Source organism: Symphodus melops, assembly GCF_947650265.1.
Source record: "Symphodus melops genome assembly, chromosome: 8".
NCBI lineage: Eukaryota > Metazoa > Chordata > Actinopteri > Labriformes > Labridae > Symphodus > Symphodus melops.
Genome location: NC_136698.1, coordinates 17,541,643 through 17,559,580, shown reverse-complemented (window position 1 = coordinate 17,559,580; position 17,938 = coordinate 17,541,643). Strand labels below are relative to the sequence as shown.

The following is a 17,938-nucleotide window of genomic DNA, read 5'->3' as shown; positions in this document are numbered from 1 at the left end:
TAATTTTCCACCCCATCTTTGGATGCAGGACAGCCCCTTTGTAGTAACTTCATTATGTCAAAATGATAATTATACCCAAGTGGAAGCTCGCTCAACCAAATGTATGAAGAGCCCTCAGTCACATCCACTGATAATCACGTCGTGACAGTCATTTCCAAATTAAAAATTTCAGTGTCTCGCTCAAGTGTTTGAGCGAGACACATATACACTGGGAAGTAGAAAAATAAGCAAACTGAATTCTCAACTTTAATCCACCCCTCCGTTCCTTTTATTCTACGTCTTACACAACTGCACAGAAGGAAAAGACGGGCAGAAATTAATCATTAAAGTTGATTTCAGGACACGTTTTTTTTTTTTTTTGCATTATTTGACATCATAGTTGCATCAAATAATAACGGGAAGAGGTAAACAGCAAGACGTGACTGGGCCGCGCTCACATCTCAGTTTAGTCATAACTCTCTCAACTCCAGGGTGCATTCACTAAAAAGAAGAAATGCACGTTGAGATAATGACCATTAGATGATAATTGGGCGCTTGGTACTGCAGAAGCCTTTCAAGTGGGCTGCAGGGAGGATGTGCAGACGTGCTACTGGCCAAATTATCATTCCAAAGTCTGAGGAGAAGCAAAGTCATTGACAGATTAAACTCAAACTGAATTCACTTCAAGTGGTTCTCCTGCTACACTTGCATCTGAGCAGAATGTTTAATTTTCTAAAAAACAGAAGGACAGAGTCTTTTCGACTCACTCGTTTCCTGCTCTACCTCTGAGCATGGAGTGGGCCTGTCGGAAGTGGAAAAAACATTACCCAAAACTTGGATTGTTTTTTCAGTCAGATGGGTTAGTGTTCGCTTTCATGGCTTCGCAACAATGCTGCAAACAGGAAGAAGGGATTTGGCCGACTTAATCCAGGTCAGACATTCAGTCAGATTACCCTCCTGATCTGGCCGGAAAATTCCAGCATCCAACGTACAGATGGGAAGACTCTCAGGGAATGACAGGACAATAAAGACAAGATATTTATTCATTTAAAAAAGTATATTTTTATTATGTTTGTTGTGCCTGGATACAATATGAAGACACAAAACAAATTATATGTACATGAGTGAAAATAAAAAGTTGTCAATACCCAAAAGTAAAAAGGCAATAAGATGTGTCGATTTTTTATTTTTATTTAAAGGACTTCAGTAAAACAAGTGGGGCTGTTGTAGAGCTTTGTGGTAATGTCTGCAAAGTGTGTCATGCATTTTAAAGCAGGGGAGATTTAAACTAACCCTGAGATGTGGAGGGATTGGAGAAAATGACATCCAAAGACAATTAAAGTCAACTGTTTTTTGGGAATTAGGAAAAAGGATTTACTTCAAAGCCTGCCAAAATGGTGCAGTCAGAGTCAGAGTCAAATGGGCACAACAAATGAGAACACACTCAGGGTTGAAATCGAAGCATTTCTTAAAGGTGAAATAAAAAAGAAAAAAATAACAAACAGCCACCACACCTTTGTCTTCATTATCACCATAAACAGAGTCATCGTTATCAAGTGCTTAACGTTTCTTTTAATGTTCCCCTGGAAAGAGACTGCATCTTAAGTGACATCAGTCTTCTTTTCTTTGGCAGAGCTGCTGTGGATGGAGTTAAAGTTTCAGCAATCCTATCTGGAAAAGCACAGCGCTTATTACACGGCTCAATTTCCAATTCTCTCACAGGTACGCACACAAACACACAGAAGCGCACACACTCACACACAGAGAATACGAAATGAGGCCGCAGCACAAAACAATCTCCCAGACAGGCTCAGTGATACAAAAACACATAGACAAAAAGGAAAGACAGCTATTATATGTGAGCTTGGAGAAGGATAGTAGTAACTATTCATATGCTCTTTTATAAGGAAGAAACAACAACAGCATCTTACACTCCATTAAAAGCACTTGCATCTGACAAACCGTGATGGTAATCTCCATCACATTACATGAGGCTGCTGTGTGGTGAAATGGAGAGGCTGCTCGACAGTGGCAGGCTTCAGGCCATTATACCACCCTGGAGTGTGGAGCTATAATTGCAGAGGGAGAGTACAATCAGGTACTGTGTTTGTCTCTGCTCTAATCTCTATATATCCTGCCTGGTCCTTTTCATAGGAGCTGCAGTTTTGGTCCAGCCTTTCATCTGACGGCTCATGGGGATTCTTCGGGGTCCAGATCTGTCAGAATGTGAACCACAGTTTTTGTGCTTTTATGAGTCAACCCGTGGCAATGCTGATAAACCTGAAACACAGCTGACCCCCAGGCTCATACATCTATCATGATGAGTGTTTCAACTGTATGCGCGCTTTATTCCCCTCAGACAAAGTGACAAGGCAACCTTTGCACCTGATGTCATATCGTGCTTCTTCCCTGCTGTGATTCAAACATTTATAGACTCAAAAAAAAAAGAAAAGAAAAAGAAAGTCGATGAGCATACAGCGAGCGAGACATTCATGTCAACAATGCACAATCAGATTGCTTCATGTTTAGGGGACTTCTCTGACCTAAATACTTGATGTGGCAGCTATAAACCAGTCTATTATAAGGAAAACTAGGTTTATAGGTGCCTTCTAAACCTAAGCTTTGCCTGTCTACGAAGCGGACTTCAGTGCATGATGGGTAGGGCTGTAAAGCAGGATTATTTTACTGCTCACATGGTGCCATGTATGCAGGGAGGTACAGTACAGCGCTTGTTAAGGCTAGAGTGCAATACTACTTATAGAAAAATATACAAGAAAAAAAAAAACTTCTTTTCTATCTTCTTTTGTGTCCTTTAGTGTATGTGTAAGACAGACATGTAGTTTCTTGTCTGTTGCTCCCAAACCATTAGTCCATTAAAAAGCACCTCGCAGAGATAAAACTGAAGGCCTGTGCCTGGATTCATGTCTTTTTGATTGAGTAGGAGAGCAAGCTTTGTGCCCTTGGAATGAAGATAAAAATATGTTTTTCTAAGGCACAGTTGTCAAGGCTCCTACTCCTGAATATACTGATAAGAGCTTAAAGTTTTACATTCATTCAAAATGAAACATCTGCTGTGGATTAACCAAACAATCTGACTTTGGACAAAATAAAGAGAGTTACAGTGTTACGGTTATGGCTGAAAAGAACACACAAAAACATACGAGAAATGGTCAAATGTCCATTATTGTCACCTTATAAAAAAAGGAAATCCTGCCGGATGGTTCATGAGGGGTGATTAGAGGTAAAGGTGTTTGAAGACAAGGTCGCAAGAGGTCAGAGGTTCCCCTCGTCGAGCATCTTGTTGACCCCGTTACAAATCCTCTGCAGGTGAGCGCGGTAAACCTCCGAGGGCCCGTACAGAGCCGCCAGGAAGTCACAGTCAGCGAAGTGATTGAACACATGGTTGACTCGTGCGTGGCTCTTGGCTGTCAGGTGGCGTTTGATGGCCTGGTGCAGCAGTTCACGGCAATCATTCAAAATGGCGCTCATGACGCGGCGGTCAAAGGTGAACTCGATCTGGTGGAAACTGACCGCCGTCATGGCCAGAGTGTGAACTTTCTTCCTGTGAGACGACAGGAGAGAGGAGATGCTGTCAGTTTCTAATTCTGACTGGAGCAGCAGAGGGAAGTAAAAATAGAAACTGCTGTCTTATGATTTTCTTTTGAAAAGTTTCACACACACACACACACACACACACACACACACACACACACACACACACACACACACACACACACTATCAGTTATAGGATTGTCCTTCACAGCGTTGCATCTCTATGCTAACATAATCACCATTCTCCATACTGTGCACTAATGTCTGCTTCAAATGCCTCCAAGCTGACTTTTACTTTTTTAACTGGGAAATACATTAACTGATGTGACAGACAATTTCCTTAGTTTGCCTCCATCAGCACACTAGAATACACTTGAACTGCCGACCTCCCTCGCATGAAACCTTCAACCCGGACCAGCTCAAGGTCTGTCATAATCAGACGAGGTTTAATACATATATGGCAGGATAGAACTTTTTAACATGTTTAGAATATTATTCTGTGCCCTCGTTTAACGTTTAAGATGATACAATTGATACTTAGGTCATGTGTGTCAAATTTAGAGCAAGAACCAGGAGGCAATTAGCCTAACTTAGCATAAAGACCATAAATAGCTAGCTGCTTCAGGATTGAAGAGAGTTCAAACATACTTTCACCAACTGCTAGCTGTGAAGTCACTTTATTTTAGTAGAACAAAAGAGCTACTTTTGTATTGTTGCGTCTCACCATGTCTAAAACTACTATTTTTACTGTACGTGTGGACATTAAACAAACAAGATAAACTCAGTTTTTGCTAGCTGTGGATTCCTGGTTTTAAGACTTTTTCTCCATTCTCAGAGCACAGGCATAACATTTCCAATAAAAGGAGGAAGCTATGCATGCATTTGCGGAAAAAAAGTTCTCGACTCAACCGCATACCTGAAGTTGTCGACCAGGATCAGCTCCTCGCCGTTGAACTGGTTGTTTCTGTAGAGCACGCCCAGCTTCACCACCATCTTGATCAGGTTCTTGATGATCTTCTGCGACTCTTTGCGGTTGCGGGTGTACTCCTTGGTGACGCGGTACAGCTCGTCCAGCACCTCGCTACTGGTGTCATCAATGAAGAGGTTGGCCATGCTTTTTGTGGCCATCTTGCTCATCAACTTCTTCTGCGCCTGCAGGGCTAAGCTCTTGGTGCTGAAGGAGTCCATGGTCCAGTCTGAGTCAAGATGAGACAGGAAAAGGGCAAAATGTTGAGTTAAATGTTCATGCATTCAACGACTGTGGAAATAGTTCTTTTCCTATTTCAAATAATGACTGAATGAACATTTGCTTGGTTTTAACTTTGTACAGTTTCTTAATTGGAAGCTGACATTTTCTCATTTAGAGGAAACGGCATAAACACAGTGACAGCCTGCGATGTGTGAGGTTATTACAAATAACATTTACACTAATCTGCAGGGCCAAGAACTGTCCCCTTTATTAGATAATGAGCCCTGGCAGCTGTCAAATTAGCCCCAGCAACCCCCTAGCTCCAAGCCTACAACATAGTTAGACAACAGCATCATAGCGCTCGCAGGATTAAAGTCAGTTACAGCAAGACAATGCAAAGAAGGGGCAGTGTAATGTAGACGCCTCATGAAGAGAAGTCATCGGGAGAACAAGGTGTGCATGTATGTGTGAAAGAGAGGGAGAATACAGATGGTCCAAAGTCATCCACCACACGCATGTAGCTTGATTTATGTACAACACTGTCTCCAAGTGTGTGTCTGTGTGCCAAAGTAGGGTGACTCAGTGAAGGGCTGCGCCCACCAGAGAGGCGTATATGGTGGAGGTCACAGGGGTTGACAGCTTTCATAACAACAACCTATCTCTCCTCCCAAAAAAAAAAATGCACGGCCACGTCATTTCAGGTAGTGCGTCTTAAAGCATTCTGGAGGTCACCCTCTAAATTCAACTATTTTCCTCATGACTTTTTACTTGACCTGACCTGACTCAAACTCTAAGGATAACTGAGGAGAACATGAAAGGAAACAGGCAAGAAAAGAAAGATTTTTTAGGATGACTAAGGAAACTGTGCTTGAAACAGGTTTTCTTGAAAAATGTGTAGATCAAAAAAAAAACATTTTACATTTGAGTAACCTTTAAACAGTGTTTTATTTTCAAATACTGTGTATATAATGTTTTAAATTATGTGCTAGAACACCCAGAAATGATGCTTGCTGTTTTTCACAAAGGGAACATTTTCCATTCAACAATTCTACGATTCCTTAGACACAGTTCATCACTCTGATTTATAACCAGAAACAACTATAACACATCATTTTATTCTCTATAACAAAGCTGTTTGGTCTTCTCTGGCACAGAGACGTGATTATCACACGTCTTTATCTATAAATCCCTTATTGGACACTTTTTTATAGAACATCTCTGATGAACTGGACCACCTACTGGTCTTGCCCCGCCCTACCTCTCTGAGCTTCTACACTCTTACACACCGACCCGCACCCTCAGGTCAGCTGATCAGCTGCTCCTGAGGGTGCCCAAAACTAAACGGAGGCTCAGAGGGGACCGTGCGTTTTCTGTTGCAGCTCCTAAACTATGGAACGAACTACCTCAGCCCCTTAAACAGGCTCCTTCTCTGTCTGTTTTTAAATCGTGTCTTAAAACCCATCTCTTCTCCCTGGCCTTTGACACCGAGTAAGATGATTTTATTTATTTTATGTATTTTACTTATTTTACAGCATACCATGAGCCATGTTTTTATATCTTTTAAATTATTCTGTTTTGTGTATTATGCCTTTTTTTTAACTTTTTGTTTTATTGTCCAGCACTTTGGTCAGCTGTGGTTGTTTTAAAGTGCTTAATTAAATAAAGTTGGATTGGATTGGACCTACTCACTATTGCTGGTTCCGCAATAGAGCTTATTTGCTCCAAATATGTGGCATGAATTACAACATTCTAAAGATTGATTGTTTGTCTTGCACAAATTAAACTTCAATGATTGAAATTAAGTGAAATAAGTTTGACCAGAGAGAGACAGCAGCGTTGACAGGCAGTGCAAAGGCACAACATCGACATCTTTAAGTGCGTGCTTCGTCGGTTTTAAAAAAAAACTTTGCGAAAACAGCACAGCATGAATCTTTTACATGTTGCTTTAAAAACTAGCAACCTAATCAACCAGAGTCACACACACAGCCCCACAACATCAGGATTATGAGTTAATGAGATTTAAAACAGATAAGCTACGACAAAACAGAAGTTCTAGTAAGTGCTTTTAAATGATCCTAACAACAGACAGCTGTATATGTATTTCTCCAGATTGACATCTCAGGAGTGGAAGGAGACCATTCTCACCCGACAAGTAGGATACTTGTTTACCACAGGAAGAAAAATAAGTAGTCACCAGTCCGATTCTTAAGCTCTAGGAGGCCTTTATTTAGCCTTTAGAGCCTGCACAAATATAATTATTTTGTTTTCACTGTGACAAAAATGTCCTGTTTAAATCAAAAAAAAGGGGTTTAATTTCCTACAGTATCCCTCCTCCGGAATCCTTAAAGCTTTCTCTATGACTGGCAGGTTCCTTTTTCCACATGACAGCGGATAATAAAGATCCAAAGCAGGAGAGATTCTATTAGTGCAGCAGACAATATGAACGATGACATATCCCTGCTGGGTGACTTGTGTTTTTATTTCACTTTTTACTGTTGGTACTAGAAGGCAGTGTGTCTGTTGCTACTGTGTGTGACTTTAATTCTCCCTCTCCCTCTCCCCCACTCTGCAATGCCTCTCCAAGAATATCAATAAGACTCCTTGGAGAGAGTGTCAGCAGGATGCTTCCCAGGGAGGAGACACACGAGAAGAAAGAGAGCAAAGACAAGAGGCAGAGCGATGGAGACACAAAGGGCGGGTGTGTGTGTGTGTGTTATAAATCAATCCAGGAACATAGAGCAAAATGTAGGTGTTTGAATGAGAGGTCATTTTTAACTCTGTCGCACGCTGAATCTAGATTACTCGCTCTTTTTCTTTTTTTGCAGATGCTCGACATTTTTCAATCAGGTGTTTCTGTTGGAAAACTTTTAGATCCCCATCCACTGTTTCCTCATGATAGTTACGCCAAACTTGCCAAGCTGCACTTGTTACAGAATATCCTGCCCTGATGCAACGTGTGTGAAACGGATAACAAGGAGAAGGACTCTAATTATCAGACTGAGAGAAAAAAAGAAAGAAACTTGCATCTTTCTTTCCTGTTTAAGCTGAGTCTGAAACAATCCCGAGTTGTGCCATCACCCTCTAATCACAGCAGAGGACCTGAAGAGGACAATTGGCCATTGAAAAACACTTAGAGGAAGTCTCCATTCAGCACCCTCTCATCCTCACATGCTCTGTGCCCTTGCTGATGGACATGTAAGAGTTTTGAGAAGTGCAAATGGATAATGGGAACATTAAGACGAGGGACCTCTTTCTCAGATTGGAGGGTGATTTCATAGTGCTCGTTAAATTCCTCTCTCTCGTCAAGGACCGGTGCCATCATAGCTGTCAACTCTGTGTCGCCCGCAGACAAAAACACAAAAAAAAAAAAAGCAGGAGGAGAAAGTGGAAGAATCAGAAAGGGAGGAGTGTTTTGCTTTCAAATACTTTTAACACAGCGCCACTAGGAGTGTCTGTCCGAGGATTCACTCAAGGCTGAAAAGTGACACATGCACTCCGAAAGATAGAGCGAGATCCTCACTGTGGCTGTCACTTCCACCCCATCCATCCATTTCCCCCAAAGCAGAGAAAACTAAAGGCTGTGAGAAAACGGTTCCTCAAGGGACAGGTGTTGCAGTGATGAAAAGGTTTTCGATCAAGGAATCTTTTTTTTTTTTTTGTGTGTGACTTTGCAGCATGAGAGCGGTTAGTGCCAAATCTAAATGGCCTGTGTAGTCCTGTGCCCAGGGACAAGCCGGGCCAGGCCTGACACAGCGCCTCTGCAGAATTTATAGGAGGCAAAAAATGTTACGGATTTAAGGCAGAACAAGACATGACAGCAGCATACCCTGATGAGTGTTTTTGCAGAAACATAAAAGCAACAGCCAGCACTGCACACAGGAATCGCACAAACCGACATCTGCATCCCTGATAGGACTGATTTGCTGAGCAGCTGAAAATGAAAAACAAAGACAGATTGTGGCCGCCAACAGATTCTCGGCATAATTACAGCAGTTAGAAGGGCTACAAAATCATCAAATGGTTTAGAAAAAGCCTCCATAGATTCACTCACAAAAGCATGAGCTGAGCAAACAGAACTCGGGGAAATGAAACCGGACCCTACACAGAGTGGGATGGATGTCTTATAACCCTGAGGGAGCCTGAGTGATGCATTCAGGGACTCCCACACCCTCCTGCAGGTGCAGACAGCTCTGTCTGCCCTGCATGACAGCCCGACTGAGGGATTGAGATCAAAAAGAAGCTGTGATGACGAAGTAATAACCCAGCTGTCCTCTCTGGTCCTTGGAGGATTATTGGAGCTGGGTCAGATGAAGCCAGATAGTCCCCTTCATTATCTGGGTTTAATTTGCGTAGTCTCTTTCAGTTTCAGAGCATGCAGAAGCTGACGTCTGCATCGGGGACATTTCAGCCAAAAGCTTTTCCCAATTCATTTGGGAAAAAAGGGAAATGCGTGGGACGACAACAACTCCTATTGCCTGTCGTTTTCATTTAGCTGTTTGACAATGTGGCCTTTGTGGAGAACTTTGGGACTCATGCCAGGAAAAAGGACTGTACAAATGACATCTATATGGCACCCTCCTTGAAGGTCATGTTTTATTTTCTATTTAGTGCCAGATCGCAACAGAAGTCATTTAAGGATACATTTCCTATAGAACAGGTTTATACCATGTCCATGTATTAAACAAACTAAATAGCCTCATGTCATGTATTCTATTGACACAACGGAAAGTCATTTCTGTCTCGACACGGTCACCGAGTCTACAATTCTGTCACGTCAACCACCTAAAAAAGCATTTTAAGAGGCGATAGAAATGTTCTTACAGAAGCGCAGAAAGATAAACTGCAGTAACAAAAGCTGCACACTTTGTGGATAATTGTCATAAAAATAAATGTTGTGATGTGTAGTTCAATGCAGAGTTCAAATAGTTTCGTTGTTATAGGGACCGCTGTCATTAAAAGAAACACGAGTCCTTCAAGTGTTTGTGTCTTCCTCCTCGAAGCGTCAGCCACACAGAGACGGCCTGACTGCCTTCTTTTTTTTTATATATAACCGAAGGCTTGTGTGTGAAGACCATGAAGACGTGCCTTCAAACTCTAAACACTTCTGGTGAGATGAAGCGACACTTTGGGCTGAGAGTTCATCGGCATGCTAACACTGTAAAACTAGTATTGTTTTCACAGGAGACATTAAATCAGATGAACAACAACATGTTAGCGTTGCCTCTGTCGACATGTGCAAACGTTAGCATTAAGCTCAAGGCAACACTGTTCAAGCAGGGCCACAAATTTGCTGCATAACTGGCGTCTGTTGGCTTTATTCTTGTTCTCGACTCATGTTTCTCGGATCTGAAACAGCAAAGAAATTTTACTGTTTAATTTTAAGTAGCGATGAAACACCTAGCAGAGAGATTTTACAGATTTTTAAGTTTGCGTTTCCGGTAAAAACTGGATTTGCATGACGAATCAGATGAAGTCTGGCGTTCAGAGTAGTCATCGGTACAGACTGAAAATGTTCAAGCATAAACACGGTGATGATGACCCATGACCTCTCGCTCAATGGTCCTTCACATCATGGGGGGGACAAATATTTGTGAAAGAGTTTCATTGGAGGCGAAAATGAGTAAAGAAGTCTATGTATGAGGTATTCAGCCAAAAAAAATAAATAAAAGAAGAGGAAAGTTGCTGGTTTAAAATGTTAAGAAAACCAAAAAAGAAAGTGTTCATCACAATTTCAAAGTCAGAGAAGACAAATTAAAATGTCTTGTTTTATCTCTCCAACAGTCCCAAAGATATGGAAATTAAATTCATACAGAAAGAGAGGAGCTTGAAATTCCTTATAATTCACAAGCTAAAATCAGTATGTGGAGGGTTTTTCAAAAATCCTTTTCATTTGTTGATTTAAAACCATTTTTATACAACCAAAAAGAAGAGGTATTACATACATACTGTGCAGAGTTTCAACACATACTAATTGCATGAATCTATTTCGCCTAAAGTGAGTGTGTGTTCGTCTTCTAAATGTGGGTATTGACCAGGCTCCTGGTTGAAACCTTTGCATCCGCTGAACTTACATGTCTGTCAAACTAAAGGTTTGACAGGTGAGAATGAGCCAGAAATTATACACCTGTGGCTTCCGCCCACGCTAGCCAATGGCATCACACTTTGTAAGAAAGAAAAAACCCACAGCACCCGAAATATCCCCACTCTGATACTTGCTGCCAGCAGCATGGTGTGCACTGATAACAGCCACCATATAGAGAAAAAGCAATGACAAAAAAATGTGTTTTTTTCATGTACTTGGCCACATCAAGTTTCTTAAAAAGGCTTTGGTAGAGATGGTAGAACTTTTCATGACACATCGTTTTAAAAGTGATTGGTTGATGGCAGCAGAAAATGTCACGACTTTCATTCTCTTCAGGGATCAGTAGTCACATGGATTGGGGCACTGTGACCCTGACAGAGACGACTCCATCAGCAAAGAGGATCTTCAGTGCTAGAAGATGGAGGCGATTACAGAGAACAGCTCTGTATTTGTAGAGATTGACTGCTCTGGACAGACATAAAATTGTACCTCAATCCTGCACCAAACAACACCAGGGGGCGGAAACAGCCCAATTATCTTCCCTCAACATAAAGTATGTCCAAAATTACCTCTTATTTTGACAGTTGCCCTTTTCTAATGTGTACTTAACATATTCAGTCACCATCCAGAAGCTTAGTTAACATTTTACATGTAAATGATAAAAGGTAGTGTTTGGTTTAACTCATTCCCATTTTCAAAGCACCCACCTTGGTAACTGGGAGGTTCAAGGCACAAACAATCGAACTGACACAATGAGTTTTTAAGGGGATAAGTTCCACCATATGCCCTTTTCCCTGTTCCCAAGTCTCCTATTTCTACAATGCTTCACCGTCTAATACAACCAACTCCTTGCAGACTTGAATGAACTCCATTTTGACATGCTGCCACCACAAAGTAAACATGATAAGCAGCGTAAAGGTTGTATTTATGGCAGTGCAGTGGAAGTGGGTTTGATGTCACTGTACTGTGTACACTGTGTGAACATATTGTATTTACCTTGCTGCCTTTCGGTTGAACTCCTGTGAGTAAAAAGTAAATACAAAACTGTCGCCGTGTGAGAAGCAGGGCGTCTGCAGAGCAACTCCCTGTACCTTTTCCAACAACTTATCAAAAAAAAGTTCAAAATCAAATTGCACAAGTTACTAAAAAAATACAATTGAAAATAAATATTGGGCACACCATGCGAGACATTTGTAGGAAAGTATATTTTTCATGACTAAAAGCATTGCGGATGTCATTAGAACTAATTCTTCTGAGAAAATCTTGAAAGAAAAAACTTCTTCCCTGACAGATCCTGCCCAGCTGCATGGTATAATCGCTCTCCACTTTGAGAAACAATAGACAATCCTCCTTGTTATATAAGGTACATCCGTGCTTTGTGTGCAGAGAGGACAAGTAACCACTCAAACAAGTGCTGCTACTGGAACCACTCCACTGTTAGGGAATAAACAGCAGGATTTCAGGACAAGTGAACGCAGCAACTTTATCTTTCATCAAGTTGTGTAGTGCTTGCTTGCTTGTTTTACAATTATGAATGCCAGGTCATATGTGAATGTGTAAGGCTCTTAATGTACACACACTCATCTAGTTCAGCAGGTCTGACATGTGCGTTATAATTTCATCTAAATGAAAGCGACGCACATACGCGAGCATGCAGGTTTTGGATTTAATAGTGGATCTTTGTATGATGTTCTGTCACTCTCATCTTCCCACACAGTCTCTATCTGTGAAGACTTGTGCAGATCTGCTGAGAAAGGAGGCAATCAGTGCTCAGACATCCTGCCTTGTCCTACTCCTTTTTTTAACAGTTTTCTCAGATCTGCCAGAGAGCCCTGTGCAAAATTAATAATTAACGCACCGCTATATAATGGATTGCAGATTAATAATTCAGCCTGCCGATTTGGACTAAAATAGACCTGGGGCAAAGAGGAGAAGGCTACGGTGCAACAGGTTAGGGCAGAGATGTGAGATGGGGTGGGGGGGGGGAAGAGTTCTGGACTCGCAGCACATACTGTACAGTGAGAGACAGTGTGCGTGAGCTGATGTTGTTAATTCTGCAATGTCAGTCAGCGTTATGCATGTATATTAAGCCTGGGAATACAGGAGCTGATGTGCTGCCTGAGGCTGAGCCAACAACACTCACTGACAACATTTGTTGTGGCAATAAAAACGCATCATCTAACAACTTTATACATGTTTGCAGAAAGACCAGTACGACCTGACAGATTCAGATTTTCATCACAGCATAACGTGCAACTTAACAGCCCTGCACATATTGCATGACAAAGACAAGGTGCAAATTTGTGCTACACCTGATGTCTGGGCCTATCACATGTTAATTAAGGCCAACATGACTCATTTCAATCACATGAAGCCCTGAGAGTGTCATTTGTTAACTCTGTCAAGAGTGGAAAATATCAGTGTGTGCCGTTGTAATAGCTGGAGAGATGGAGATCAGTGAATACAGGGGCGGGGGCGGGGGGTTCTCCTCATAAAGAGGAAAAGACTGTGAGTAATTCATAACTCAAGTGAGACCTCAAACGAGTCTCTTCTATTGGCAGATGTCAACACCCCTCAGCCTTCTCTGTTTTAAACAATGTCCTGATATTTGCAGGGCAGACAGCTCTACTACTTCATCCAAGTGCACATGCTCCAAGTGTTTTGGGTTTCCACGGAAACTGGAGGCGACCAGCGTGCTGGGCTGAACTTTGCAGCCCAGTAAAAAGCAGGTCAAACACCTCTCCTGTCTTGTTGGTGAGTTACCATGGATCCTCCTCAGCAGGACTCCACAGTATCTCTAACATTAAGGCTGCATTTCCAGCTCTGCCTGTGCTTAATAACACTACATGGGAAATGTTTGGCAACGTGACTGTATTGTCCATTTCTAAAAGACACACACGGGCAGGGATATACAGCAATGATACAGTTTCAATTAAATATACATAATCAAGGCTTACCAGTATCTACTTAATCCAGCCTGACAGTATTAAAACGTGTTTTTCAAAATCACATTGTGCATCTACTGAAACAATAATAAGGCTGTTGTGAAGCACAAGGCTATGATTAATGGTGAACAGCAAATGCTCATTAAGAGCAGCCAAGGATGAAATCTAAAACAAACTGACTGTAATTGCTCTACTTCGTTGTATTTCATTTCATTCACACAATATTTTCATTCTCTACCAATGTCATTATTTTAAGGCTGTAATTAGAGATTATTTGAATCATCATTTAATTTAACTGTTCTTTACAACAAACTGTTATTTAACAGCAAAAAAAAAAACCAATCTTAAACTTAATGTGAGGCCTTCAAGCCTTCATGTGTTTGGTCTGACAAGCTGAAGAAACCCTGAAGTGCATCAAATGAACTGATAATGAAGGCATTAGTTCTTTTTAATGGGCCACATACCAAGGTTAGGCAGGAAGTGTTCTTCAAATTGCCAACGATATAATGAAACGTCTTTAGCCCAAAGATGTAGAAAGTACTGTGATATGAACGAGAGAAACATTAAAATACAGTGACTAAAACTGGGAAATATTTGGCATTTATGTTTCAAAGCTAAAAATAGATTTCTCTGACTGAGTTTTTAACCAACGCACAAGTTCAAGAGACATCAGCTATGGCAACACACAACAACAAAGCCACAAAGGGAAAAAAGGGGATCCAAAAATGGCTAATCATATCACCACTGATACAGCTAATGCAAGGAGAGAGGCAACTCAGAGTCTTGATCCAGGATCATAATTCATCTGACATGTCTGTTGAGGCCGTGCATGATAATGTGTGCTACTACCTGCCAGAGCCTCTGCTGCACACTGGAGCCATTCATCCACAGTCTAGTCTTGGAGGAGAGCTTTACAATGTCAACACTGCAATGTGTTACAAAACACATCAGTGTTTGCAAAACATATGTTTCCTTTAACCTTTTTCAGTCTAGTTTTGAGAACACAAGGCTTATGCATGCACATTATATGTTTAACCTTGCAGAAACAAAATACATTTTGTTCTGCTTTGTTCTCATGATTCACACATACCCTCAAATTCTTTAAAGGGTGTAGTTTGTGTCCAACCAGAACAACATCTTACCTTAACTGGTAACATGATACAATTGTTGCTGCTTGATATCATATTTTTTATGTAATTTCTTCTAAATTAAATTATATTAAGTTAATATCTACTGAGGAAATTGTATTTTCAAGTTAGCATTCAATGATGATAACTTTATTCAAACTTATCAAAAACTACAAAAAAGTGTTACTGTTTCCAGTCCTTGGTTTTATGTAATACTGAACAAGATTAGCTATTCAACGATTCAACATTTCCCCTTTCTTATCCTTAACCTCTTGACCTGATGAGTAAACTTTATAGTTATCCACATGACAGCTTCTTTTTTTTTGGTGTTGGGGGGGGGACACTTTCCCATCTCATAATAATTAGAATAATAGTTGCAAAATATAATTGACTTCCAATAATGTAAGCTGATAAATTGCCTATCACATTAAGTCCAAAAGTCATCAATCAGTGTCATTACTTTAATAGCACCCATTGTGGTCTACAATGGCTCTGTTTGGCATAATAAACTGGGGCCATTTTGTTTCCAGCTGCTGCTCTCTTGATATATAAAAAGCTGTATTTGAATCACGGCCTGACTGATAAGCATGCAATGACTGACCGTCACTTCCGCTCACTTTGAGTGAGTAATACCGACCTACAAAACTAAACTAAGTCTTGCTCAAATGATTGTGTCTACTGAACGTTCAAAAAGTTGCTCTATGCTGACACAAGTTATGCTTTCAGCGTCCAAATGTTGAGTGTGGATAAAGTTTTCAGTGACCGCTGGTTATGAAACCGCTCGACCGGTGAACTCACCTTTCTGTCAGCTCAGTGGGACACAGGACAGGAGTTGTCAGCCAGAAACAGGACGAGGTAATCTGAGCAATGTCTCTCAGGTCTTCATCCTGGCAGCGCAGGGGAAAGTTGCTTCACAGCATGTTTATGGTTGTTGGATCTCGATAAGGACACAAACACGTCCTCCCCTCGCTGCTGCAGACTGCTGCCTCCTGTTTGTACCCGAGGATCAGACACAGATGTTCAATTATTGAACGGCTGTTTTCTTCCCTCGGCTCTTGTTCGATCGGTTACAAGAGTTTGTTGTAACCCGATTCCCCCTCCTCCTCCTCGTAAAAACAAAGTTTCAAACTTGAGGGGGATTTGGAAATCAACAGATTGAAGTTGGGTTGGGCCAATGGAGGAGACATAAGGGGAGTGGAGTAAGTGGGCCAGCCCAATCAGGCCGAAAGAAAGGACCATTTACGACCAGCACATTCCCTGCCCCCATTAGGGTTTCCAGTAATTATCCTTGTCCAGCTCCCAGTCCCAAGGCAGAGAGTTTCCCAGAGGAAGCTGTGTTAAGGGAACAATGAACAGGAACTGTGGGGAGCAGTTTTTTTTTTCTGTCATTGGCATAATGAGAGACCAGGCCCAGGTTATGCATTACACTCTAAAGTCGAAAACTAAATCAAATATACTAAGGCTATTTTTTATTTATTATTATGAAATGCCTTTTAATTTTCCATTATTTCATTAGATCAGAGTAAAAAATTATGAGAAAGGAGGGAGGGGGAGATTTTGTCAGCGGATGTTTTTAGGACACAGGAAGTTTTTCCTCATCTGTGAAATGAGGACACAGGAACTCCCGAGGTCAAAATAGCCTTACATTGTTAACTTGCGCTGAACTCATTTTACAGTATTAGATAATACGTTAAGAGTTTTAGGCCTGAAAACCGAGGTCGTACGTTATTAAGTAAATGATATTATTTATAATTAGCCTAATAATATTAACATAAAACATAACATATCAATACTGGTATCTTGTAAATCTTTTTTGTTGTTGCCTAGGTCTACCCATCCTCAATATTAACCTTTAAATCCAACGTCAGACAGCTGTAGTGTTGAAATTGAACTGTCGCGCCCTCTAGTGGTATAACCTAATAAGTAAAAGTAATGTGTAGTTATAAAGTGTGCTGAAGCCAGTATGTAAACATGGCCAACGCTATAATATGAACATGCAACATAATATATAATCTTAATTTTATATGCATATATTGAAAACTTGTATCCAACCTGGTCTAGTAGTTCTGAGAAAAAATTTAGAGTAAGTATTTTACATATTTCTCTGATCAATCTTTTAAGCCCATAACTGTAGCAGATATGCAAGCAGTTTAGTCACAAAGTTATTTGTCATCCAATTCCTTCTCGTCCAGATAAGCATTTTGGACGCCCAGACTGACTTTCGTCCTATCCATGGTTGCTATTTCAGATATCCAAGTCATTCTTGTATAGGAGAAAAGACGTAAAACTGTGTGATGGTGGACCTTTTGTCACTTGTGTGTGAATTAAGTTTGAATTTCATATATGTACAATCTCTTTCTTCCTTTAGAGAAGGAACTCTCTGTAAATCTTGCATATAAATAGGACAATCTCCTGTTTCAGATATTTATGAACCAATGATTATTAGTTGTACTTTTGATTACTGATTTTCAAAATAAAAAAATATATATTTCTGATCCAGAAGGTACTTTTCAATATCCGTTGTACATTGTGAACACATTTTAATTTAAAATATATACACATTGGTATACTATGAATTAAATTTCATCTTTATTCTGAATTATAGCAAGACAAAAATCATTATATCCAAAAATGTACATGTGGATATTTGTTGATGGCTATATAATGATTATATAATATAAAGATTTTTTACATAAAGGCATCATTAATCTTTAAACCTTTATACTCAAAAAATGTATTTCTCAAGACTCATGATATTTAGGTTTACCATATGAATCTCTTTTTATTATTAATTATTTTGTATACCAGAGATTGGTTTTTCAAATGGCAATTGTAGATATCTACATGTCTAATCTGAATCGACTATATTGCCTTAATGAGAAGTGAGGATATGACATTTTTAATAGTAAAAATGTAGTTGAGATATTCAAATAATATTATTGTGGATTTTTTTTTCATTTTGGTATATAAAAAGTTAATGTTTTTTTTAGATGTTTTTTCTTTGAAAATAAATATTCTATTGTAAGATATTTGGTATAATTATCTGGATAGGAAGAATGATGC

At 40.2% G+C, this 17,938-nt stretch overlaps 1 protein-coding gene across 2 annotated transcripts; it reads right to left on the bottom strand.

Annotated features, from left to right (window-relative positions):
- Positions 1–1,017: 1,017 nt before the first annotated feature.
- On the bottom strand, positions 1,018–16,229 carry tnfaip8l1 (tumor necrosis factor, alpha-induced protein 8-like 1). Of its 2 annotated transcripts, XR_013779694.1 has the most exons (4): positions 15,674–16,229; positions 4,449–4,728; positions 3,171–3,541; positions 1,018–2,195 (listed from the first exon to the last, which is right to left on the bottom strand). XR_013779694.1 is itself a non-coding variant. In XM_079350233.1 (3 exons), the coding sequence occupies exons 2-3, from the start codon at positions 4,718–4,720 to the stop codon at positions 3,253–3,255; spliced, it is 561 nt and encodes a 186-aa protein (XP_079206359.1). In that variant the 5' UTR covers positions 4,721–4,728; positions 15,674–16,229; the 3' UTR covers positions 1,018–3,252. The 2 variants fall into 2 exon arrangements, 1 of the variants encoding a protein (XP_079206359.1); XM_079350233.1 differs by having other exon boundaries at positions 1,018–3,541.
- Positions 16,230–17,938: the final 1,709 nt, after the last annotated feature.

Bases quoted from the DNA above. Each gene is read 5' to 3' on its own strand.
- tnfaip8l1 (XM_079350233.1), bottom strand. From the start codon at position 4,720: ATGGACTCCTTCAGCACCAAGAGCTTAGCCCTGCAGGCGCAGAAGAAG. The intron at 3,542-4,448 runs GTATGCGGTTGA...GTCGTCTCACAG, and splicing joins ATCCTGGTCGACAACTTCAG to GAAGAAAGTTCACACTCTGG.